Raw genomic sequence first — 27,090 nt, forward strand, 5'->3', positions numbered from 1 at the left:
CACAGACTCTACCCTAATCAGCCGACTCTAAATGTCTAGCAACTGAAGGGAGAGTGAGTTTGTTTGTGAAGGAACACTCAAAGAGCTGTTTAAAGCTAAGCCGAAAAGCAAGCTACAATGCAGTTAGTTATCCCTCAAAATAGTTACATTTTCTTGACACTTATACCACTTAAATAATCCTTAAACATCAAAAAGTATTAACTAGCTAACAGCTCTAAGAGTTCCCTACTGTCTTTCGCTCATTGGCACCCACTTGGCTTTAAGCCACTTGCCCAACCTTAAATGAGGCCAGCTGACATTGCAAAGTCAATGTACCAAATTACTAGATGATTATAAAATCTCTATTTCTGTTCAAGGGCTCTCCTTTGAGGACACACTTAACACTACCTAAAATAAGGATTAAATCAATGGCAAATATGATTGAAGTCAGATGGAAGTAATAGTTACCATTTTGTTGAATACAAAGAAGATGGAGCCTGATAAAGAAATGGAAAGTGAAGAGTAGTGAATGCTCCATTTGTCCATGTATCCAGAACAGCTACATATACACTGCTATCCCATTTGCCTTACAAAAAAATCACTGTTCCTGTGCAAGAGCAAAACTAGTGACTTTCAACTGAAAAAGCAATGAAATAGAGGAAAAAATTTAGTCATTCCATCACTTTTCCATTTTAAAATATAACACCTTGAACAGACACAAACAGTGTCACTTGTCTGCTGACAACCGGTAGCTGAAGAAGGAGACTTGTTCCCCATTGCTGGCTGCCAGCTTCTTTTCCAGTTTAATTTCCATGAAAACTGGATCTCCAACACATAAAATCAATAGTAAAGTCTTCAAAAATGAACATGAGCGTCAGATTCCTAGAAATAATCACATCATTTCAGTAACCTCTGCCACAACATAGTACAAGAGAGGCAATTATTTCACAGTTATAAAAAAATTTCTTAACATTCACTGCTGTAAGAATAACCAGAGGAAAGGATACTATCATATCTGTAGGGAGTAAGATCCCACAAGTAAACCTTTTCTAGGAAAAATGGTAGTGAAAGACCCAGCATCCATGCCCAAAATCTGACAGAAGAGGCAAGACGCACGCACTCAGAGGTTACGTATTTCCACTGTTGTTGCCCGTCCTTCCCAGCCAGAGCGGACACAGTGGTCCTGGCTACTCCCAAGACCTAGTTACGGTAAGGTCTGCTAAGTACAGCAACGCTCAACAATTATCAGAAAAGCCTGGTTTTATGTCACTCTCCCAAAACAGTTGTGCTAGGTTGAGGGGGCACCATGAAATTCTGAGCCTTTGTGTGTTTGCTAATCCCCAAATCCAAAGCCACAGCTGTTTCCCTCTAGCAAGAGACCTTTGTGGGGCCCCAAGTAAATCAGGGACAGGGCTAAAAAAGAAAACTAGAGCTCCTTAGGAACAGAAGAGGCTCCTTATATACGTATTCTGAAAGCACAATCTTACCCTATTTAAAACAATCTATTTATAAAGACTTCACAGATCTTTAAATGAGAGGCACTTCAAAAATTAACTTGACTTACAACTTCAGCAGCAGACGTTATTTAACACATGACTGATGCTGCAACATTAAAAGATCAAGTTAATAACCATTAGCGAGCGCATAGTTAACCGTCAGTTTAACCATTAGTTCTGCTAGCAGGAGAAAGCATTTTTTTGAGACTACCCAGCGCTTAGAAGCCCACTGCAGACACAGCAGAAGAATCGGGCATTAAAATGTCAGGCAACGGAAAATCCTTTTCCCAGCTCGTATTAGGAAGAAAAGGGTTCAACCTATCCTCGTGTTATCGCACATAGCCAGAAACAGGTGGAGTTTTTAAATTGTTTTCCACAGAACAAATTCTGCCAGTCGCTCTACAGTAGCCCTCAAGCACCTCACGGTGCACGGCATTGGGATGCAGCCCTGCAGCGCGGTGTTCACCAGGGCAGCCAACCAACACGGAATCGCCATCGGTTAAAACAGATTTGCTGTTTATTAGTGCAACACGCAGCTTTGGGAAGAGAAATCCTCTTTCCTCGCCCACCTCAACCACCTGCTGCTGTGGGGAACAGCAGCCTCTAGCCCGCAGCCCGCATCGGCTAACAGAGGGATACCAAGGGAGGGCGAGGCTCCCGCACCGGCCCCCGGTGCTGTAACCGTTATGACCGCTCAAGCTACCGGGAGACCCCGAGGCAGGTGCACCCCGGAGGCCTTCAGCTCGGCACCGGCGCGCCGAGCCCCGCCGGCTGCAGCCCCCGGGCCAGCGGAACGGCCCCGGCCCCCGCCGCCGTCAGGACCGCCCAGCCGCCGCGGCCCCGCTGCCGGCCCGAGCGGCGGGGAGGGGGAGGAGGAGGAGGAGGAGGAGGAGGAGGAAGGGGGGGGGGGGGGGCAGGGCCGCCCGGCAGCCCGGGCCCTTACCGATGCGCCGCACGTAGTGCTGTGCGGGAAGTTTCCACGCTCCTGGGTTCGATCCTTGCGGGGGGGGCTGGAGCCGAGCGCGGCTGCACAGCGGTGGAAGGGGGCGGGCGGCGAGCAGCAGGCGGCGGCGGCCGCGTGGAATTTTTTAATTAGGGCGGTCTGAGCATCCCCGCGGGCGGCGGGGGAGCCCGGCCGAGCGCCGCGGCTCCAGCCCGGCCGCTGAACAGGAGGCGAGCCGGGCCCGCGGCCGCGGGAAGCCCCGCGCCCCGCCACCATGGGCAGCGCGGGCGCGGAGGAGGAGCAGGGTTCGTAGCGCGGGCGGCGGGCCGGGGCGGCGGGAGGCAGCGCGGCGCGGCGGGGCGGCCCGAGCCGGGGCGGGGGGCAGCGGGGGGGAACGCGCGGAGCCGCGCTCCCGGGGAACGGGGCCGGCGGCAGCGCGGGGCGTGCGCGCCGTCCGACGGCAACAGCCGCGCTGCGGGCTCCGTCCCCGGGGAAGCGGACAGCGCTGGTCCACCTCCACCGGCCGAGGACGGTGCTAGCGAGCGCTTCACTCGCCAGCCTCCCTGCATCACCCAAGTCTGGACCACACGGACGAATTCTCAGGGGCTTTTGTCCGATGGAGGCTCCAGGCTTGTGTATTTACGGAGGATAAAATCTGGTTTCTGCAATTCATGGCTTGGCCGAAGGCTGGAAATGTCACTGCCCGGCTGCTGTTTCCTCGCAGGGGGACGCCGCTTACGTGAAAAAGCGTTGCCTGCACCCTGAGCTGCCGTGCTGCGGAAACACTGCCTGGTTTTGTGGGGCTTTGCTGTCCTTGCAGAACAGTTAGCCGTGCCTTTGGTTGCTGGGCATCTGTGCCCTGGCCTTCCTACCTTACACCACTCTGTGCCTGATCCTTGAAACCTCAGCCTGAAGAGAGAGTCTTCTCCCCTGAAATTTTGAGAAAACAGGCACGCAATGTGCACATGAGCATGACAGGTTGGCTGTATGGTTACAGAGCTCATTTTGCAGCATTTCTAGCCATACGTTATTAACTCAGATAGTTCAGACCTTGTGGAGAATTCCAAATTCATGTTGATTTCAGTTTCATTAGGTCTTCTCCATTGCTCATCCTTTCACCCTACTACCTCCTATGCCCAATTCCTGTAATAGCATCCCTGGAATACAGTTTGGTTTCCTTGACCAGACAGTTAAGTGCAAATGAGGTGCTTCTGAAACTCCCAGAGGATGCCTGCTTCTGTCCCTAACCACACCAACACCTTTTCAAGTCAGGTTTGCTGTCACTCAAGCCTAGGACTGAAGCAGTTTGAAGTACATTCAGGATGACCAGATCCGTGAACCAGCAGCTGGGCTGCAGACATCCAAGGGGAGAACAGATGGCGACTGATTTAGTCCATTTTGTTACACACTATCGTTTATGAAGTGAGTTTTCAGGCACCTGAGGCTTAATCATGCCAAGAGGATGAATGCTCCCAGCTCGAGCAGATGTTAAAGGTACTCATTTCCAGTATCGAGCCATTAAAAAAAAATCTGTAGGGGGTTCTATGACAGAAGGACTGAAACCCAAAATACAAGGAAGATTACAGAGGAAGTCTTTAACACTCACTGGCTACTTTCTTAATCTTGTCAGTATCTGAAAACATGAGGTTGAAGGCTAGGTCTGAAGAAAGCGACACCCGAACCACCAAATAGCTGGGGCTGGGATCTTCAGTCCACACCAAACATTGGCAGAGTTGGGATATATAGATATATATATATATAATTTCAGTATCTTTCTTCCAGCCACCTCACAACGCTAAGTGTCCACAGTGTTCCTCTTCACCCTCCACAGGTGCAGCCAGCACCCTCAGTTCATACCTCCATTCTCCTTACCTCAGTGGTCTACACACTAAGCTATTTCTCTCATTGCTATTTTCTTTCGACTCCAGTTGTTTCTTCTGGCCTCACAAGGGCCTCCAATGGCCTTTTAATTCACATTAGGATGTTAAGGAGCCTTTCTTTATGCCAATGATTTTATACGGGCGATGAATCAAAGGATGAGTAGAGTCTTCACCTATAAAAAAAAGGCAGGAGAGATCAGTCTGAGGCCAGCCCCTAAAAAATAACTGCAGATTCTAACTGATATAATTCCTGTCGAAATCATGCTGTCCTAAAGGTTATCTTCAAGGATTTTTGGATCCAGGCCATGTTAGTTAGCATTCAGAGTCCTCTGACTCACGACTTGACATATACACTGCAGCAAATGAAAGGATATCTGACTAACTGGGAGAGGACATCCAACCTGTATGCAGCATGAAAATGTGAAAACAATCAAAAGACCCTCAAGGACAGTCTTGGTACCACAGTTTTGGGGATACATAATTAGAGCAAAATGTTCTGTGAACTTTAAGGCTTCAATTACAACTTCTGAAATTCAGGACAAGGAAGAGAAGAACACAAAGCTGCATATTAGATCTTCCCAGAACCAACTCCCCCCACAAGCAAAATGGCCGCTGTTCTCTCATGCAGCTGTTTCAGCCAAACTCTGCCACATAAGACCAAAATATCCATTTCTTACCACCCCATGTTTCAGCGTCAGTCAAGCTTTGCACTGAGATCTGTCCCATAATGTTTCCTGAGAAGCACATAATATACAAATGAATCACATTAATTCCAGAGTGGAACCTGCAAAATTAGTAAGACTGGAAGTCATATTCTTGGAATATGACTCTCTATGGTAAAGAAATGTCACCTCAAACACATACATATTTCTCTGGACTCATCTCAAATGCAGGGTTCTCCACAGCCAGCCTGTCCCTAAGATTTCTCTCCATGTCTTTCAAGATCGAAATCGGGTTTTTTGGTTCTGCCTTTCCCAGGTAGTTTCTACTTATAATTTTTCCCCTGTAAGCCTCTAATTTAATTTTTATAACCCATTGTCCTAGGACATTTGGAAGGTAACTTTTTTTCTTGACTGGCTCTTGTTCAAATCAACTGATTTGTGACATAAATTTGTGATACTGAACTTTCTGTGATTTTTTTTTTCCTACATAAGGTCAAACTTAACAGAAAAATTGGAAGTGTGCCCAGTGAAAATCTGTACAGCAGGTGGATTTTATGTACGATATATTTTCAGAAAATAAATATTGTTGTTGACATTGCTTCTAATTCCCATAGGCTATATCTGTATCTTTTCTCCAACTTAACAGGAATTAAAACAGCATGACCCAAGGAGCAGAATGTCACTCAAAACAAGGAAGGATCTCATACACAGCTCTACGGAATAAACAGAATGTTGGTTGTTAAGCTCTGGCAAATGTGTAAAGACTGTAATAGAAAACCATATTATTTAATACCTACTATATTGAGGGTTGTTGTAAAAAGAAAAAAGACTTGTGCCTTGCCCTTTTAATCCTTGTTTTAAAATTTTAATTCTTTAGGATAATATTAAAAAATCTGACAAATTTTGAAGTGAGAAAGGAGACACCAAACAAGATAAAAGTTCTGTCCGTTTCTGTCTTCTCAGGAATACCAAATCATATTTTTACTTTTTCCGTTGTTATTAATTGCAGGCTGACTCAGGATATGCCTACTTTCAGCCATGACTGCAGTACAGGGTAAAGATACTAGAGCTCCCTTTAAACTGGCTAGCAGCGCAGGTACCTGAAGCAGTGTAGCCATGACAGCACAGAGCTCTGAGCAGCCTAATTACTCTGCCAAGAAATAAATGGATACTGGGAATTCCCTGGGGGGAAAGACAAGAAGGTTGAATTGTTAACAAAAAGAGTTTTCCCCTGAGGCGTGTTAGTTAAATAGGTACTAATAAGAGCCAAAAAACCTCAAGATCCAACCTTAAAAATGCCTTTGTCCTTTGGTACTTCTGATGTCCCAGTCCTACCAAGTCTCCTGCTGTCTATAGCAACAAAAGAAAGATGGGAGTTCAATATCTGATGGAAAACCTAAAATAAAGCAAAACGATTCCCACCTCTACCTAAAATCTATACATTAAAAAGACAAAAATAAAAGTCTCTCCTGGCTGGAAACACACAGAGCTCTCCTGCTTCCAAAGGCAGGATGAGGATGCTTGAGCATCCTGCCTCCATAGGGCACACATCACGGTCTATAAGCTGAATTATATGAGCAGCATCTACATTATTTGGCTGAAATTCTCTTTGAGGTCAATGTGAGTTTAACTAGTTTAAGGACTGAGGTGTAAAGCCATTTCAGAAAACATATTGGTTTCTCCAGGTAGAGACTTTGGTGAGTACTGCCTAATCAGAATCTGTAGGTTTGTGCCCAGTCTGACAAAATGCCGTTTGCAACAGCTGTGTGCTGAAATTGCTCTGTTTTGAGGAGATAGAAAGCCAGAAAATGGTGAGTTTACTGTCTCCTAACAGAGGCCAGTAAGTGGATGGCGTGTAGAGGCTAAAAGTTGCAATTTTATCACATTAATTTAAATGTGAAAAAACAACAGGACACAACTAAAATCCAAGATGGTTTTCATTTCCAAATGTTCATATGCTACAGCTCAGATATACACACTCCATTTAGACCTAACCAAACTGGTTCTACTTTTCTATGCAGGCAAAGAAGCAATCAAGGTGAAAATCCCACAGAGTCACCAGGATGTGATGCCCAATGATGAGCAGTAATTACTGCAGCAACACTTCAGCCAGCATGAGTGTCAACGAAATGTCTGCCTTCCCCCTGACTTTAGAACAAAAAACTGGCTTTGCCTTTGTGGGGATTTTGTGTGTTTTCTTGGGACTTCTAATCATCAGATGCTTCAAAATCTTGCTAGACCCCTACAGTAGTATGCCTTCTTCTACCTGGGAAGATGAAGTTGAGGGGTTGGATAAAGGAACATTTGAATATGCTCTTGCATGAAAACTCATAAAATATCTTGCCTTAAATTTGATGTTGATTTCATTTTGGAAACCAAATGTTGTTACATTTATTATACATACCTGCATTTTGGAGATACGTTGGTGGCATCCATTTTGTTAAATAAATATTGGTTGCAAACTCAAAAGGCACTACATGTTGCTTTTATTTCAGGAATAGTGGAATGGTAGATAAAAAATTGTTAAAAGCAAAGAAACAGTACAATAAACAACTCACTAGAAAGTTATCATGGCCAAAAAGTACTTTAAGAATTAGATGATACCTGCCCCTTCAGAGGAGGATCTCATTTCTACTGTGTCTCATGATAGGCTGGAGAGAAAGGTAAAGGAGAAAAGACAGGCTCATGAATGGTGAATGCCTAAGTGGTAACTCCCTCCCCTCCTCATTTGACACAATTTTCTGAAGCTCAGAGACTGTGCTTGTATGAGAAGCTTGTATTGTAACTGAGGATACAGAAGTGGAGGACAACAAATGGTTGTGGGTCAGAGGAGGTGCCTGCAAGAGGTGCGTGTCTATGTTGCGGAGATAAGAGGAACAAGGGTTGGTCCACGGACTACCAGTAATAAGGAACTAACAGGAAAGCTAACGATCACACCAGTTCCTAACTCATCTCTCACCTTCCAAGAAGAGCAGGTGCTGTACTACTGACTGTTTATACGGAAACGGTATGTTCCTTCTCCTGTGTGAAACTCGATGTGGTCCTCTGCAAACAGTGCGTAGTTCTATTCCTTCCTGCTCATGTGAGAGCATTTTTTTTGCTAGGTCTTCCTTCTCCTACTCTACAGCAACAGAAAGTCAAACAGAACTAGTGGAAGGGAAGTAAATATCATTAAGGGAATTTTTGATTCTACAAACATTCAGCAATACAAAATATATTACCTGCTCAGAACTCCAGTCTGAACCAACAGCACCACATTCCCAGTCCACCCATGTCTCCCATATCATTAAAAATTTTAGGTGAAAGAAAAAAAGTAAATGTTAAGTAACCAATCTTACAGTCTAGCTGAATTGGTCAAGGCATGCCAATATTTTACTCCACTTGGTTATGGAAGATGATTTGGTTTAAACTGGAACTTGAACTGACTGGTTAACAGCTCCCAGCAGTAATTGCACCAGGTTGGCAAGGCCAAAGCAGAGACAGTCACGCTGCATACCCATTTGTATCCAGCCCCAGAAAGGGACGAGGGTCCAGAGCTGACTGGAGATCTCTCTACTCTCCAGCCCCTCTCCACAGGTGGTTCTTCTGTTTGTGCTCCTACAGCTGTGCATAGGGTATGATCTAGACTGTCAAACTGAAGAATTGGTCAGAGGAGATCCTGTGAAGGCAGAAGAACTAACAGTGAAAGCAGCAGCTCAGATATGGGTATTCAAGGTCACCCTCACATACACAGCTGTTTAGCAAGCGTGACAGTACTTGACAGAAATTCCTTTCCATTTTTAAGAAGGTTGGCATCAGAATTTTAAGCACTGTCACTTTTGCTAAACAGCTCTGTTTGCAACGAGGAGCAAAGACAAGGAGATCAGTTACAGCAGTTGGTTTCTTTTGCACGTATTCTGAAAAATACATATTGTCCTTTTTGCCCTATACACTAGGCAGAGGCAGCCAGTGGAACAGCAGACCTCAAGTGCCATTTGGAACACGAAATACTTGGTTGTACAGGGAAGGAGATGAATCTCCTGTCTGACGAGCGTAAGAGAGGAACAGGCAACATTAATCTACACTGGTTCATTTAAATTATAAAACATAAACAATTTTGTGAATGTAAGAGCTTTTAAACTGCTTCAGGTTCTGCATAAGAAAAAACGCCAGACCCTCAAAGATTCAGTATATTGCATTTATCCTAGTTAATTTAATCACAAAATCAAAGGTAGATATCAGTACACTGATTCATGTGATCTGTTATTGCTGGATAGGATCATCCACAGCAGAGACCTGACGCTGCCATTCTTTTTACGTACACCTAATCAGCACAGCTGAGCTCAGTGCTGTCAGGTTAGAGTGCGGAAGGTACTTCAGTTATCTGGGTTAAATATAGTTCAGTTATCTCTAAACTATGCAGCAAACACAGCAAACATACCCAAAGAACCCCAATACCGTCTCACTACTTTTGTTCTTGACCCAGTCTATTGTTGGAAGCAATTATCAAATTCCCTCATGATTACAAAGCTTCATCATTTCCTGCCTGCCCTTCTCTGCACCCCCAAAAGACAACGGGGTCAGCCTTCCCAGAAGGAATACACAGAACTTAATTTTTCAAAGGTTTTCCTTAACTATAGAGGGTAAAACTTTGAACGGGGTTAGGAGCAAATGGTTGAAAAATGCATGTAGGAGAAGGGGACCCACCAATCTCTGATCCCGCTGACCTTCCTGCAATCTCTTCTGCATAAAATTCGCTGAGCAGAAGCCTGAACACTCGTTATCTCTCCACTACTATACCCGCAGAACTGACAAATAGAGAGATCGTGATCTGTGCACAGAATCAGGTGTAGCTGGGAGGGAAGTGGAGATAACAAAAGTATTTTCAGGCCCCCTTAGAAATTTTGCAATACCATAAACCCAGTAATTGTAATGGATAGGTACATTTTCTGGTTAATAGTTAACAAGCTAGAATGCCTCTCTAAATCACCATCTAGAAATGTTTTGAAAGAGAGGGATTGGATGGTCTATTCAGTATATTAAGCAGGAGAAAAATCTGGCCAATAAGGCAGAGTCTGTAATGCTTCAAAGAGAGGGACATGCTATATACATGAATAGAAGAGGCAGATTGTCCTTCCCTAAAACCACGGGATTTAATAGTAAGTTAAATTATCCTGAATAAGGTAAACTTGATTATTGATGCGTAATGCTAGAATACTAAACACTAAATTAATGGCAAATAACAGTTGAGACACCTCTGGAAATACACTGTGAAAATCAAAGCGTTATTTTCAAGAACAGCAGAAAGGTAAGAGACTTCTCTTTTCCTAGCAAAATAGTAATATTATGGAAATAAGATGGTGACATTAGAGAGTAATTTTACTTGGTAGCAAAAGTCTCATTGTCATCAAAGAGTCAGGATTTCACTCAGTCATGGAGATGCAAACAAACCTAGTTTCACTGACCGTAATGACAAGAGATTTGTTTTTGCTCCTTCATGCCTGAAGATGAAACAATTCCTTACAACTTTAAAAGGCTGAAGGAAGCAGAACACTATCTATGATCAGAAATAGGTAGTATGAGGAATAATAATAATATTGATCATCCAAACCCAGTAGGAGTAAAATAAACTAAATAAATGTAACATGTTGCTGTGAGGCTTACAGAACATTAAGCAGGAAAACCAACATAAATATGAGGGGGTTATAAAGTGGTATCACAGCAGAGAGGTGACAGCAGAATATTATCTATAGCCAATGGAAAAAGTGAGAAAATATACTTTAGCTGTATCTCATACTGAAGATGGAAGACATTTGATTATCAGCGCTTCAAATTATAATTTTGATATGAGATTTTAGAGAAAATTTACACTGCTGAGGTATAAATATTGATGCAGTATTTTATCTTTCACTGCCAAAGGGCCAAATGCATTTCACAAAATCATTGAGAAATTTAAATTGGAAAAAATCTCCGGAGGTGATCTAGTCCAGCCTCTTGTGAAAGCACTAAACACTAAAAAATGCCTCTGATGGGTTTATTTACCCAGATTTTCAGCTCATCTATTCCTTTATGTAGATATGTTTTTTCTAAAACTTTCTGCTTTTATATACACTTGCAGAGTTTCAATGTCTGAGCATGCTCCATTTTAGTCACTTTGAACAGACCTGGACTCCCACTGAATGATACAGGTCTATACAGTCACGCTGCCTTATCTCCTTGCAAGTTGGTTCAAGACATATGGGTTGCCATTGTTTCAATAGCTCATTTCCATCTAGACCATCCCGTAAGTTGCTACAAGGTACTTAACCCACTAAAGGCCTTAAATATAAGTACCCCTTTTCTCTTGGGGTTTCTGTTTGCTTGTTTGTCTTTTTGAGGGGTCTGTGTGGGAAAGTGGAGGTGGGAAGCAGATCGTACAGCTATCACACGTTCCCTCTCTATGGGCTGCCATCCAGAAGGACCTAGACAGGCTAAAGGAAGGGGCCAACAGGAATCTCATGACAGTCAACAAGGACAAATGCAAATCCTCTACCTCAGGCAGACTAAACCCCTGCACCGTACAGGCTGGGGCCTCACTGGCAGGGAGCAACACTCCTGGAAGGGACCTGGTGAGCAGAGGGCTACAGAGAAGTCAGCACCATGCCGTAGGAGCAAGGAAGGTGAACAGTGTTGTGGGCTGTGTTAACAGGACCATAGCCAGCAGATCAAGCAAAGTCATCATGCTCCTTTATTCAGCACTCATCAGACTGCACCTGGAACCCAGGTTCTAAGTTTGTCTACCTGTCTCCCACACCTGCCCATGTAAGAAAGATGTAGACAAACTTGTGTGTGTCTGATGGAGGGCCACCAAGATGGTCAGGGTAGGAGCATTCACCCTATAAGGCTTGTTTAACCAGAAGAAGAAAAGGCATTAGGGGAATGTAAGCAGCCTCCCCAGTACTTACGAGGAGGTTACTGACAAGGCAGAGCCATGCTCTTTACTGAGGTGCAAAGCAGGAGGGTGAGAGATGATGGGCAGAGTGACACACTGAAGGTTCCAACTGGATATATAGGAAAAAAAAAACCACTATGAGGACAACTAAGTATTAGAATAGGCTGACAGGGCAGGCTGTGGAATCTGTCCTCAGAGGATATCAAGACATGACTAGTCAAAGCCCTAAGTAACCTGATTTACATTCAGTGTTCCCTCTGCTTTGAGTGGGAGGTTGGACTAGATAAGCTCCCAAGGTCCCTTCCAACCTGCGTGATTCTATGACTGGCTACAATTTCTTTCAAATCGTCTTAAAGGGTGTTTTGAGTATACAAATGTAAAATTGAGTGTAAAATTTTATGAACCTTCCAATGTCTAGGACTATTGTTAATATTTCTCAATAATTACTACTACTAATTACTACCTAATAATTTAGGAAACCCAATGCTATTTTTGTATCTATTTCAGTTGTCTATTTATTCTTTCATATTACATTAATTCTAATTACATAAAAAAAACCAATTTGCTATATCTTAACTGCCTGCTCATAAATTGTCACCATTCTGGAACTACTGAAAATGTAAAGCCTAGATTAAAAAATGTATTTGATTCAAGCTTTTAATGCCAATTTAATTCTAATCTATGACAGAAATATACATGGTATCATAATACTTAAGTGGAACCTAAACAGTAAATGGACTTCATAGAATCTTGTGTCACATCTCTTGTACTGCCTACAGTTTCACTAGCTTCAGTTAAACATTGCACTATTAAAATAAATACTATATTTGAAAATCAATTTTTAGGCACTTTGAATCTGATCCACAGCCCATTTTAAATAGATGTCGTTGAGAATCCTGATTCAGGATCCTGCTGACTATGCCAATTTGTCACAAATGGGTGATTTAGATCACTTAAAGAATCACTGTCAAAGGTGTTAGCAAAAGTGGGTTTAATACGATGTTGTAAAAGTGCAACTTAACAAAGTTCTATGGCAAGGTTCGCTCTATTACCGTACAACACAATCATTTGAACAATGATTCAAAACTACCAAGGCACAAATCAAAGCTACCAAGACAAAATCAAAGTCACCATACTACAAGGTTATGCGCGATATCGGTCGCTTACTGAATATCTGCTGTTGGTAAAAGGTCTCTCTGCCTCGAGGAGCAACCTTGAGAGGTGTCCCAGCTCAAAGGGAGATCACCACCATGCAGCCAGGCTGCTTAGCTGGGAGAGCTCAAAGAAGGCTCACTTAGGCTGTCATATTTATGGAATAAAGTGGTTGGCTTGTAGTCTAATTACATGCAATGGAAAAGGTATGCATGAGACTTCTTGTACCCACAACTTTCTTTGTTCCTTGACAAATGAGTCTTGGAAAAGCCACCCGCTATTCATGTGTTAATCGCATGAGTGGTGTTCCAAGCTCATAGGCATCAATGCTCACTGTGTCACTCTGCTCCTTTGTGGGCTTTCAGAGAACAGATTGAAACTAGAGGAGCTAGTTAGGAGGCCTGTTTACGGCTTAGGCCTTTACCTCCTCTGGAGCCTGTACCAAAATACCACTAGTTTGGTTAAGGGGTCAAGTGCATTCATCACAGATGGAAACATCCCCACCAGCTCAAGCTTTGACTCAATTATTTTTTCAACAAGTTATAGGATGACAGTCTCATGGATATTTGGTGACGTGGGGGAGAGCTTATGGTGGAAAATTTATTCAACTGCGCAAGTTAACAGAAATGTTTTATTTATATTTTTTTATGGCAGGAACACAGTGGACAACATTAGGAAGACTGCTTAAAGATTTCAAGAAAAATTTCTCACAACTTCGTTACTCTAAGAGCAAAGATTTCATATGCAACAGCACTAAACCCTTTGCTGTAGCTGCAACTAACTAGTTGTGACCTAAGTCTACAGCATCCCTGAAGATGTCAATGAATAATTCGCCAAATGTATTCTTGGATCCAAATGCAAATCGGTTTCAAGTTAATATAATTAATGAAAGCCATGACAACAATGAAACATCCCAAGAGGATGTGGGCTCTGACCCACCACATTATGAAGAAACATCTTTTACTGATGAAGCACATAACAGGCTAAGAATCAGTTACAGACCAGGAAAAAGAGAATTATATGACAATTTCCTTCAAAATGGGGAGAAAACAGAAGCTAGTTTACATCCCTATGATACTCACACTAAAATGTATTATCTACAAACTTTCGGCCATAACACAGTGGACCCAGTTCCAAAAATTGATTATTATAGAAACACTGGCAGCATCAGTGGGAATAAGCTCAGCAGACCAAGCTTATTAGAAATTCATGAACAACTGGCAAAGGTAAGTGAAAAGGAAAGATACAGATTTTCTTTATTCCATTTCCAGGCTGTTAATCCTGTTTATTAATATGAGAAAGTCCTTAAATTCACGGACCTTGCACAAGAGAGAAAGTACAAGTAATCGCTTACCATATTTCATGTGGTAGCTGCAGTATATTTTCTGCCCTGTACCCAGCTCAAAGCAAATATTTTTATTAAAAGGTGATAGTAATATACTTGATTAGCAGAAAAAACATAGCTTAACCTTGTCTAAAAGTCTAAAACTACTGAATCTCTTCTGTTTAACTTAAGAGTTAGGTTGGCAGATAATGAATATCAATTCATAATTTAATGAAGCTACACAATTCACACTTATTCTAAACCTGAATTTAACATCAATGCATAATTAAGTTTCACAGATTCCTCTGTTGTATTCATTAATATATAAGTAATACAAAAATGTTATGTGCAATAAATGCAATTTCAACTAATCAGAAATCCAAAGCACTACCTGTTTATTGCTGTAACAAACCATTCAAACAGCAAGAAAGAATCAGGACAAGGGTGCTGAGGTTGAAAGTGTTTGCTCAGAAGAGGGATAGCAGACAACCATGTTCAGGTACTGATTCAGTGAATGAATTTAGGCCTGCATGCTCATTATATCAATGAATTTGGACAGAATCTGACGAGCCTCTTGAATGACTGCAGAGAAAGCATTTATGGAGGAATAATTTGGCTAAATTCCTCCTAATCTATTACATAGAAGAGCTGTTTAGACTTTGCTCATGTAATAGATGGGACTACGTCCATGTAAAACACACTTGCAGAGACAACTACCAAACAGAATACAACTGGCTAGCCTGCCTTTGAAAGATTTTCTAGGGCTGTTTCTCCTCTCCCCTTCTGAGTGGACCTACTTTTGGTTAACACAATGTAGGAGTTTATTATTAATACATAAGACCAATGGATTTTATGGAAAAAACTTCCCCTTAGCAGACTCTTCCTGTTTGCTCCTTTCCCCCACCCCCTCCCCCCATAGGCACTACAGTAAATGAATAATGAGATACCAAAACATGCCTTTTATCATGATAACCCTCACTTCTGTCACCATCTATGGCTACTTGTCAGAAGAATATACATTGGTCAGGTATAACCTTTTCGGGTTTGCACACTCAAAACTTCCACTGAAAAGAATTTGAGAAATTGGTAATACTAAGTTTCAAATACCAGATTTTCACTAATTTCTGTGTTATTGCCTCAGACAGGTAGATAGGTGAATTTTGCTGCCTGTTCACTTATCTAGACCTTTTAAGGCTTGATGTGGAAGAATCACCTCCATTCAAAATAAATAGTGTGGAAAGCTGTAATGAGAACTTCCTGGGACAAGAACAAATAGTTTAAGTGCTTTGAAACAATTAAACTGTTAAAAAACCTACTGCAAAACAGCAGAATAATATGATACTCTACTCACTTTGGTAAAACCAGACTCTTTCCCCTTAGGCCACAACACCAAGTTCTCTGTAAAAAGCAGAGGAGAGATAAAGGATACACCTACTTACAGAACTAAAATCAAACCTTTTTTGAGGTTTTTAATTGTGCACTTGTCAGGGCAGGGCTGGAAAGGGAGATCACCTCTATGGTCCAACTCAGATTAAAACTGTCAATATGCAGCAAAAACCCCTAATCTTTTTCCGTGTTGGGCAACAGTGAAATGAGAAATCTCCAGAGAAAATACGCTCTCATCACCATTCCACTAACTTTTACATACTTATGAGGTCTGAATAATTTGAACAAGCATCTGATTTTTGGATGCTAGTCGAGATCTTGTTCAAACTCCAGTTCTGTGGAGATTTGCCTGTCCTAAGGAAGATTAATATAAAGTAATGAAATCAAGGAAAAAAATAGCCATTAGGAAATTTGGACCTGATTCTTTAGGATCTTATTAGGACAGCCTCCTAGTTTTGGCCTGACTTATTTAAATTAAGGTGTCCACAGATGTGCATAAAATGGCTTACATAGAAAGGAGAAACAGGTTACGTGGTCATCATTTATTTCTAAAAATTAATGCAAATTGGATGTGAAAAGGGAAGAATACGAATTTGGTACCCCTACTCATCTGCAGATGTGTAAGCTCTGCTGAAGGGACTAAACACATTTCCATGCCCAAAAGAAACTTCTTCTTACAGAAATAATTTACTTTGGTAGTGGCCAGAGAGGAGAAAAATATCATATTGACTTTGAACATAATGCCGAATGAACATGTGCTGAATATTAGCACATTATGGATTTTCAGTTTTGTCTGTTACCAGAAAATTCAGGGGGTTTGCTGTTGCATTTCTCAATGGTTTGTTTATTTTAAACAAAATTAGATAAATTTGTTTAGGGTGTTTTAAGGCTTTCACTTAAAGAAGATTAAAAAGAAGGCAGATTCCATCCCAGAATAAAATGAAAGGAAAATTTCTTCAAGGGTTGGGATTGTTAGGTAAGAGAAAAGAGCATCATCTAGCTTGGTCATTCCCAGGCTTTTTCCAGTATCCAGTTTACAGAAGGATAATCGTATGCCACTCAAAATAGGAAGGTGAATGTCAGTTGTAATGGCATTTTTGTTACACTGGCAACTCGCTGTGCCCTTATGCGAGTTGTGGCCCTGGTCTGGGAGCCACTAACCACAGCACTGGAACAAACGGCCCGCCATTAGCATGGCTGGAGTCTATTCCTGACTGTCCCAGGGACTCGCTTTGTGACCTTGGACAAATCACTTCAATCTACAGAGCTTATTCTGAAGAACAAAACTGAGGTCAACAAGTAGCAGATTAGTCGGGAAAGGAATTGAGATGGTATGAAAAGGCTGAGCTCCTATCAGGAGGCAAAAGCAGTATGTGCAGCTGGATAGGGTGCCTCTCCACCAGCCCCAGTGTGCCGCAGGCTCTCTAGCCACCACTGCGAAGGGGATGACATGCCACAGTAAGCGTGTACAGGGATTAGACTAATAGCCCAAGACGCAGTTCTGGAGAAGATGCTTTACTCCTTTTTTCTTTAACACTAAAATCTGGGCATACCACACCATACCCCAAGGCAATCCCACGCTCCTCACCCCTGCCTTTTTTGAAACTGAAATTGTTGAAGACAACTGTCCTGTCAAAGCCCATTGCCAGATTCTGATAAGAAGTGAGAAACATTTGACTTCAGATTTCTAAACAGCACATAAGCATTCCTATTTTGCTTTGATGCTGGGCTTAACATCAGAAGATAAATATTAATATTTAACACACTTTTTTAACATGTAAGTTTTCAAATGTCAGAATGTAAGGCAGGCTGAAAGGAACTTCAAATATTGAGTTTCCATACTGCTAGAGTCAAATGTGTGTCATCTTTTAGCAAGATGTGTCACTTTTTGCACACATTAAGCCATAAAACACCAATTAAATCCCCCCAAAATAGTCTAAGTGCTACTTCACAGCTGATGGCTGGTGATAATTACTTGGGCTTAATATTTACCCTACATAAGAAATCATTTCACCTTTCCTCGTCTTGGCTATTCTCCACACTTGTTATGGAGACTTGATGAGCTCATCATCTTTATCCCCAGGAGAGATGAATGCTAAACTGTGCTGAAACAAGGAAAGGAAAATGTGGGGGTTTTTAAGAGCAGTTAACTGTGTAGTTTGGTAGCTTTTCAAAATGTTCTGTCACTTTTATTCCACATCCTTAATGCATGAGTAGTGCAGGTACAGCTGCTTGGTAAATAACCAATCATTCACTAAAGCACACCAATTTAAAATGCATTTATGGAAGGTTTAAGGCCATAATTTATGGTAATGGCATAGAGAGCACAAATTAATTCAAAGAACATAGGAAACAACTTGTTTCAAGTACAAAGACTGAACCCTTTTATTTTTTTGTGTGTTTGAAATTCTAACCACTGTAGCAAAAAAACTTACATTATTCTGCTAATCTTTCTTAACTCACTTTAATAATTTACTGTATTTTGAGCAAACACATCCATTATTATTCTAGAGAATTTTGACAGTTCTCACCCTAAGTAACTCAGGAGCTCAAAGTCACAGGATTTCAATAGATATTGTATTCCCATTTCACTTAGGGCCAAAAGGGCAATAGGCACCAAGTTTAATCCATGTCAAAATGTATTATTCAGTCGCTTATTTCTCATTTGTGAGCACAATCCTGGATTTATTGTCTCAAAGGCATTCTACAACCTTGCATTGTAGTAGCTAGAGCCCCCATCCATGGCAGGGGGGAGGAAGTCCAAACATCATCATAAGCATAATACACCGTTGGTCTTTATGTCTGTTTTGGTTTTGTTTGTTGGGGGTTTTCTAGCCCATGGACAAAATATGGAAACATCCTTGAAGCAAGGATGTTTTTCATCTTGAAGCAAGATGAAAAAACTTCATGTTTCACAGAATCACAAATGTTTCCTCTCCTTGACCTATTTAGTTAATGTGGAAACATCTTCACACCCCTCCAAACCCTAAAAGCATCTTGATTCCTTTGCAGGAGTGACACACGTTCCTGACCCTCTGCCAGGCTATGGTCCTTCCTGAAGGTCTTTGCAGAGGACCCAGACAATACCTGGCAATAGTTAACCTAATGCCAACTCCTCGCAAAATCAGTCAGAATGTTATTTAAAAAAAAAAATTAAAAGAAACAAAGCAGCAAAGACAATGAGTATAAACCTCAGTACTGTGACTAATTAATTCCTATTCAAGCCACAAGAAACATATTGTGATGTTAAATTGCCTCAAAGATTCTGGGGCAGAAGAGTTGAAGAGATAAAATACAGATTTATGTCTGTAACTGGATGTGAACAATCCAAAATTCTGGGCTATTTATTCTGGTTACACCACAAATATGGCCTTTCCTAATCCTATCTACTATGGTTATACTAGAGGTGGCTAAACCACAGAAAGGATTATTCCTTTACTGCATTATTTACTACATTTTACCGGCATTTCTTTGACTGTTTTAAGGAATATGCTACCCACTTGCTGCTGCAATTTTGTTTGTACTTTATGCAACAGAAAACATCAGAGTTCATCACATAGCTTTGCCATGCAACACTCAGCCAGGTCTCTCTTCACTAGTGAGCAATTATCCCTGTTTCTACACTTAGCATTATTCATAAATTGTTGCAGCAGCATGTAGAGGCCAACCACGAATCCCTCATTATGTTAGACGCTGTACTAACATACCAACACAACATATATATTGAATATAGTTTACAACAAAATTATTTAGCATCAGATAATAATGCATCTAGTCTGCTTAAGTGATTCTGTAATATTTTCTTGGTGTTAGCAAGCCCACCTGCTGATGCCTGATGTGAGCAGAATACTGCACTCTACTCCAGAGACAGTAAAATCTGATCTTCTTCAGAATTCCTTTATTCCACGTATCTCTTATGCAGCCAGATGTCCTCTGCTTGGCACAAATATGTATTTGTTTTTTGTGTGATCCTTCAGAACATAGCTGTGAGCACCGGCTCAGCTGAGAGAGTGGCTAATGGAGAAAGCACTGCTGGAGATGAGACACCAGTCAGCAAGGAAGAAGAAAACAAAACAGGATTTGTCAAGTTCGGATGGGTGAAGGGTGTGCTGGTGAGAAACTCATCTGCATTTCTAAAAAAAAATTAAAAGAAAATAAACTTTAAGATTAGTTCTGTAACACTAAGGTCTTTTAAGAAGGAAGAGAGGGAGGTGGACTTGCTTGCGGTGTTTTTTAAAAGCCAGCAATGCACACTATCACCTTTCTGGTTGTTAACATTACTTTAAACATTTCACTAATGCAGTATTTTTTGTTTAAAACCTAGGTGAGATGTATGCTTAATATTTGGGGTGTGATGCTTTTTATTCGACTTTCCTGGATTGTAGGTCAAGCAGGAATTGGTATGTATCTTATTTAATATCATTTTCAACAGTGAAAGGGATAAAGAGAATAAACTATACATGCTCATGATTAATATATAATCTCAGATGTGCATTTGCACGTTGAACTAAATAATGTTTTCAAATGCTTGCCAGGGTAAAAGATGTTAATCCTCCAAACTATCGGAATTTTCCAAACTCTCAGCCAAATTACTGCTTAGAGGCACAGATCTGTTAACTATGCATATGATCATCACATTTGAATATTTCTAAGCTTTAGTGAAATTTGTATTTAGATCCTGTAACAGATGTAAACTTCATGACTCGGGCCAATTTCTAATATGCGCGTACAGAGTTAACCTTTAAGAGTTCACACTTTGCTTATCTGTGAATCCCAAACCTTGTCATCTACATATTAAAAACAATGCTTCTTCACACTTCTCTGCAAAGATGAAAACAGAACTGGAAGGAGGTCTCATCTCAGCAGGATTTTGTTATTTTTAACAGTAGCACAGCACTAGATACTAGTGTACTATGAAACACTAAGTTTTAAAAACTGTGCTAACGAAGTACACTTCATTATGTGCTGTATCTTTGCTTCCTCATTGTGCAATTTAATTAATCCAAACCCCAGATCCCAGCCCCAGGGAGACTGGGCCCCAAGGCTTCCGTCCAACATGTTGTTAAGTGTTCAATGAAACCAGTGAGGGAGGAAAGGGCTCACAACACTCCAGGAATCTCCAGCAACTAGCAGAGCAATGCAGTGAGGTGCAACGTATCAGTAGTTGTGTGGTACAACTTCCTTTTTAGAGCTGCTGCTCTGGGGAAGCACAGAAATGTGAACTGTGATGACAGTGTCACTCTGTGTTTCATGATCACACAGCCTAGAATAATGGGGCCCTAATCTTTGACTGGCACCCAGATGTCATAGAAAGCAGCAATCCAGCAGGTGGATGGCAAGTATTCCAGTCTGGATTCTCACAGAATGGAAATATTAAGCAGACACAAGCTGGAGTCCAAACTCTGGTCTCGGGGCATCAGCTGTCCTGGTCTTGGATAAAACTTGGTGCCCAAATTCATACTGAATATAACTATCATTCACTTCCTTGTTAATGGAACTGAAATGAAATACTGAATCAAAACACCTCCAAAATTTTGCATGGCTGAAGTCTTGTTTCCAACAAAACAGTAAACTTCACAGAAGTTTCACATGAGCAAGACCGAGCTTTTAAAAAAAGATAAACAAATTAAATGCTTATTAATGAAAAATTCCAGCCACAAACTTAGAGAGACACAAATAGGAAACCAAAAAAAGTTCCAGAACTAAGCGGAAGACCTTTACCTACGTTTGCAGTGCTCCATGCGTGGCTCTAGCACTGTGCCTGACAAAGGGGTGCTTGCTGATTTTATGATGCATACCAAATGAGAGCATACAGCCCAGGGCACTCATAAGTATATGCCTTGCCATGAAAATTCTGCATCTTAATATTGCCAAGACTTTGCTCTGGGGTTTCATGCAAAATTAGTTTTTAAGGGCAGTTTAGTAACTTATTGAGATCATCAAGAAGTATTACTTTGTTTTGAGGTGTGAGAATAGCCATAGGCAAGAGTAATTCATTTTAGAACAACTTACTTAGCAGCCATATGCCTGGGTTTCAATCTAAACTTTAATCAGATTTTAACATTAATTTGTACCAAAAGGAGTTACAGACTTTCTGCTTTCACATTTTATTTTACCATTTTAATTCATTGATAAGCAGACCCTCCTTTCTTATCGTTTATTGCGCTGCTGTTACTTTTTAAAATTGCATGCCTTATGTAAGGAGGTTAGTTTTACTTCTGAAAATGAGACATCAAATTCCATTTGAATAATTTCTCAGTGCATTTTCTGAATGTCTTATAAGCAATGAGCTTTAAGTCCCTTGCCAAGCTGCTTAAGGAGAACAGTGATGGAAGCTCATCATCACCAAGGCTCGGGGATTTCACTGGGTACTGCTACTAACATGGAAATTAAATGAGTCAGTTAAACCACCATCTGGGCACCATTTATATCCCCATCATTACAGGGCCAAAGAAAGAAAACCCAATTATTTCCATATCCTGATAGGCTGTATTGGGCAAAAATCCTTCCAGGGGAAAAAAGAAATAACTTTCCAACGAGGTTCTCTGTTTATCATCAGCTGGGAAAAAAGGGACAGTACAGTCCTGACAATGTTCCGGGTCCAAAACCAGTCTGGTATTTCCACCTAACATTTGGGAACTCTCCAAAATCTGTATTTGTACCTATACGTGGAATGTTAGCCAAAGGCAGGCAAAACCACCGAGTCTATGTTAACTGAAAATCTGGCCCTGGATATTACGATTATGATACATTGCATTATATTACAATGATATTTTGGTTGCGCCACTTCATTTTATGCACTTTTCTCCTTAAGAGTTAATTTTTTTTTTATTAACATTAAAGCCTTCCCAAGCAGCTATTTCTTATCGAATAAATATCTGATCCTATTTATCATATACATGTTAACGACATAAATTGTGAAATGCAATAGAAAATCCTGGAAAAATACTTAGGATGCACGTGCACTTACCAAATAATTTTAAAAGTACTTTAAGAATAATATGTCTAACTTATTCAATTTAAAGTTAACAGCTGATTAAAAGTCATATTCAGCCACTCCTCAGGCACAAAAGCTGCATTAACAACTTCCTTGTATGTAACAGTAACTGACCAAAAGGAATGACCATTTGGATTATTTTTATACAGACCTGCATACAAAATAGGTACATGACTAGTTAAAGTAAGAGTTCAGAAATCAGTCTGATAAACATGATTAGAGGCTCAAATCACTTTAAATATCCTACACTATGTTATACATTATTTGTATCGCACACATTACATTGCTCTATCTTAAAGGATTGTGACAACAAGGCTATAATTTAAGCAGCAAAGAACATTCATTCAGGGATTGGATGTCCATAACCATCCAGCATGAACTGGTCAGGAATCTGATCTGGAAGCCTGAAATACAGCAGATAAATCAATATGTTTGTAGTACTTCTAGCTGGATGTCAGTTCTAGGATGCAAGCTTTGTTTTGGACAAGCCCTGGTCAATAAATATTGCAACAAGCAGTGTATAATCTTCAGTTCCACACTGAACACCTATGTGCCTTAAGGAAATAAGAGAGCTATTGCATAAGTATTAGCAAGTTCAGATAAAACTAAGAACTGATTCCATGTTTGGCACCAAACTCTAATTGTTTTGGGGGTTTTTTTCCCCATTTTTTTTCCTCTCCTCTCTTAGATAGAAATGGGAATAGAAGTAATAAAGTTGAGAGAAAAATGTCATATTATTTCTTCACTTGACTTGAAACAAGAAAGTATTCTGGAACTACAGAGCCAAACTCTTCTTGGTAGTGCCATAAAATATATCAGAAGCAATGGCTGCAATTGTAGCTTGGGAGGCCCAGTTTGTACACAAAAAAAAACCTTTTTCACTGGGCAGGCAGTCTGGCCCTGGAACAAGTAATCCAAAAAGGCTGTGGGATCTTTGTCCATGAAGTTTTCAAGACCCAGCTAGCCAAAGCCATCACTGATTTAATCCTGTGTTGGCAATAGTTCTGCTATGACTGGGAGGCTGAGATACAGACCTTCAGAAGTTACTTTCAACCAACATTTCTATGATTCTAAATCACCCTAGGCACCTCCTACTCATATAGTTTCTAGTCTCTAGCACAGTTTCACAAAGTTAACAGAATCCTGCCCATATAGCCAAAGACTTGAAACATACTCAGATTTCAGTCTCTTACTCAAACTGAAACCCAGTTCACCTATAACTAATCATCTATCACTGGACTTCAGATGTTTAATTATTTCTGTTTAATTATATGATCCTGTGATATCAGATTTTGAAAAAAAAAAAAAAAAAAGATTCTAAGTTCTCTAAGGCTGACCTGATGTTACAGGCCACCTGTTAAAGTAAATGGCATCTAAAAAGCAAATGTTTGTCTTGTGTTAGAGTAAAACTACTTTTTGCAGGGAAAGAGGGAGATGAGGAGAGAGTGGGTCAGTGCAGCACTTGACAGCCTGGCACGTAAGGCTATAGAAGGCTCGCAGTCAGGTCTTGTCTCTCTAACTGCTAGACTCTGTCCTGGTGCACTATGAAACTATACAGCCAGTCTTTCTCTGATTCAAGATTTAATTAACTGATGAAAGACAGAAGCATTCTTATGAGATCTCTGGTTACTGTGTTGATCTCTTCCTTTAAACAGCCAGGATGTATGCTAAAGGCAGATATAAGCATCCATGCCAAGGGATACTTATTTGCTCATTTCCTCCCGCCTTGAAAATCATGAGAACTTCTGGCTAGGCTACTCCTATCAGAAAGAATCACTGCTTGAAGACTGATGGGAATATTTTACTACCATGACATGGACTGCTTGGAAGTGTTCTGCAAACTGCAAGTGGTCAACAAGACATCTTTTCAGTTCATTGCTCTGATTCTGGCCTGAAAATTCAATTTAAAGAGAATGATTTGTAGGATTCATGGAACATGAGTAAAATATTTTATCTTCTTATTACTGACAGGTCTTGGAGTAATCATAATTCTTCTCGCCACGATGGTAACCTCAATTACTGGGTTGTCAACTTCTGCAATAGCAACTAATGGGTTTGTCCGTGGAGGTAAAAATCATAGGGTTACTAATGCTTTCAAGCCCCAAAAGGTCTTTATGTATTATTTTCACATGAGGCAAACCAGAGGGACGATAAACCAAAGGAACGGAAGGTAACAATTCTAGCCACCTCTAATCACAATTTATGGCACGTTTGAGTTGTCACTTTCAATAAATCCCAGATTTCAGTTCAGTCTGTGAAGTGCATTTCAGATGTTCCTGCCTGCAGCTGAGCGAGGGATGGCTTCTGGCTTTTCACGGAGTTCTTCTGTTACTTTTCAGCAGGTCTTTCTTATTCAGAGCATTCCAGGCTGGACATCCTTGAACAAACTAAGTATGAGGCATCTCTTCTTCTCATTTCAGAGTCTGATGCAGATCAGTGGATCTCTTCATTTTAATACCTTCTTTATAAAACTCCTTACATTTCAGCCACTCCTTGGAAGATGAGTAAATAATTTTGCTGGAAAAGTGCATGTCAGGTATTTTATGAAACAAAGTCTTAGTGCATTTCAGAGCCTTAAAGTTATAACTCATGTCTCTAACCTCTGTGGAAAATGGCAAATTCTTATTACATCATTTAAGCAGAACAGGTATTTGAATACACTTGAATATACTTTCTTTTTCGGATCTTTCAGGTCTTGGAATCATAGTTATTTGTCTGAGTGTAGTAGTAACAACATTAACAGGTATCTCCATGTCCGCCATTTGCACTAATGGAGTAGTAAGAGGAGGTAAGTGAATACAATCTCATGAAAAATACAAAAATCTGCAGATTAGCATTAGAAAAATAAATGGAATTGACCTAACTGTGTTATAAGCAAAGCAATAATAAATACATTTGGAGTGATAACTCTCAATGGATCAACCATAAATTAAAATGTATATAAACTTAGACACTTCCTGAAAATAAATATCAAGTCCCAATCAGATGAGATAAACTAATTAACTAAGTAATATGCTGCATTTATGGTGATCTGCAAAAAAGATTAAAGATTCACTGCATCACTATGCAGGAGCTTTAACAATGTACCACAGAGTATGATCTTTCATGCTGACATTGGGATAGATAGAAGAAACTTAGAACCTGTCTGAAAGTGAGGTTCTCTCTGCTCTGTGTCACTATATTATGTATCATGAAAAATTATTTGATGGTCCAGTTTTGCACACTAATCTGCACTGAAAAGATTTCTGCAACAGAAAGGTATACATTCAGAAAGTCTGAAGGCACAATCAGTACAAAGCACATTTTTTTATTAGTATCCTCTATTAGTATAGGGCAAATAATGATTAATTCTTAGGCTAAAAGCAGAGATTCCTGCAGTATTATTTATGTGAGAAAAATGAGCAAAACCTGAGCATTTAGTTCTGCTGAAATAACAATCAATTCTGTCTGCAGGTGGGGCATACTACCTCATCTCCAGAAGTCTTGGCCCAGAGTTTGGTGGATCTATAGGACTTATCTTTGCTTTTGCAAATGCAGTGGCAGTTGCTATGTATGTAGTTGGATTTGCTGAAACAGTTGTAGAACTTCTTAAGGTAAATGTAGATGTTTCATATATATGATTAAATTGTTGGGGTTTTTTGTTTTGTGGGGCTGTTTTGGTTTGGGGTCTATTTGTCCATTTGTTTTATGTATTTGTTTAAGTAGTGATACTTTTTAGCTGAGGCTTGAGGAACATCTTCAGCGGGGAAGAAGCTGGTCTGTCTAAACATGCCATCGAGTGCTTCTCCATTATTTCTACCTTATGAATGTATTTCATACATTTCTCAACAAGAGTCAGAAAAGGAACAGACATCTAATTAGACAGCCAAATAACCACAACTACAGAAAGCCAGCTGGAATGTGAAATACAGACACTTGGTCTCACAAATATCTGAAACTTTGACAGCTCACTGTTTTCTGTTTCACCTTCTTACCTGATTCCACCAGCTGGGCATAGAAAGGCTGGTTCTAATAACATTTCTTACTGTTTTCAGGAGAGTGATACACTGATGGTAGATGAGTCCAATGACATCAGAATAATAGGTACCATAACTGTTATATGTCTTCTCGGCATCTCTGTTGCTGGCATGGAATGGGAAGCAAAGGTAAACCTTTAAAACAAAGTAAAAGCAAGCAGTATATTAGAGTACTGTACAGCATTTTTGTGTGAGGAATTCTACACAATAGGTGGAATTTTCAAAACCACTCAGTTTCAGTTTAAGCTTAATCTTTCTAAAAGCAATAGAAGTTTAATCAGTACATTCAATCAAAGCACTCCATGCTCTTGCTTGAACACACATTTAAAAGGGAAGAGGAAGTTT

General features: G+C 40.5%; 2 protein-coding genes across 3 annotated transcripts in view; both read left to right on the top strand.

Moving 5' to 3' along the window:
- Window positions 1-2,599: 2,599 nt before the first annotated feature.
- CTXN2 (cortexin 2) lies at window positions 2,600-7,385 on the top strand. The gene is made up of 2 exons (XM_075432245.1): window positions 2,600-2,723; window positions 6,982-7,385. Exon 2 carries the CDS (start codon window positions 7,036-7,038, stop codon window positions 7,282-7,284), a length of 249 nt encoding a protein of 82 aa, XP_075288360.1. The 5' UTR covers window positions 2,600-2,723; window positions 6,982-7,035; the 3' UTR covers window positions 7,285-7,385.
- Window positions 7,386-13,837: 6,452 nt separating this feature from the next.
- Window positions 13,838-27,090, top strand: part of SLC12A1 (solute carrier family 12 member 1) — a 47,525-nt gene continuing 34,272 nt past the window's right edge. The window contains exons 1-6 of one of the 2 annotated variants that reach the window (XM_009940247.2): window positions 13,838-14,248; window positions 19,710-19,844; window positions 20,057-20,132; window positions 24,701-24,796; window positions 26,183-26,322; window positions 26,764-26,874. In XM_009940247.2, coding sequence (XP_009938549.1) covers window positions 13,838-14,248; window positions 19,710-19,844; window positions 20,057-20,132; window positions 24,701-24,796; window positions 26,183-26,322; window positions 26,764-26,874 — 969 coding nt within the window. Of the gene's footprint in view, window positions 14,249-19,709; window positions 19,845-20,056; window positions 20,133-24,700; window positions 24,797-25,421; window positions 25,518-26,182; window positions 26,323-26,763; window positions 26,875-27,090 lie in introns of both variants that reach the window. The other variant, XM_009940248.2, reaches the window with a different exon arrangement.

The sequence above is a fragment of the Opisthocomus hoazin genome, chromosome 10 (assembly GCF_030867145.1).
Source record: "Opisthocomus hoazin isolate bOpiHoa1 chromosome 10, bOpiHoa1.hap1, whole genome shotgun sequence".
NCBI lineage: Eukaryota > Metazoa > Chordata > Aves > Opisthocomiformes > Opisthocomidae > Opisthocomus > Opisthocomus hoazin.

Excerpts from the sequence above, each read along its gene's own strand:
- CTXN2 (XM_075432245.1), top strand. The coding sequence starts at position 7,036 with ATGATGAGCAGTAATTACTGCAGCAACACTTCAGCCAGCATGAGTGTC.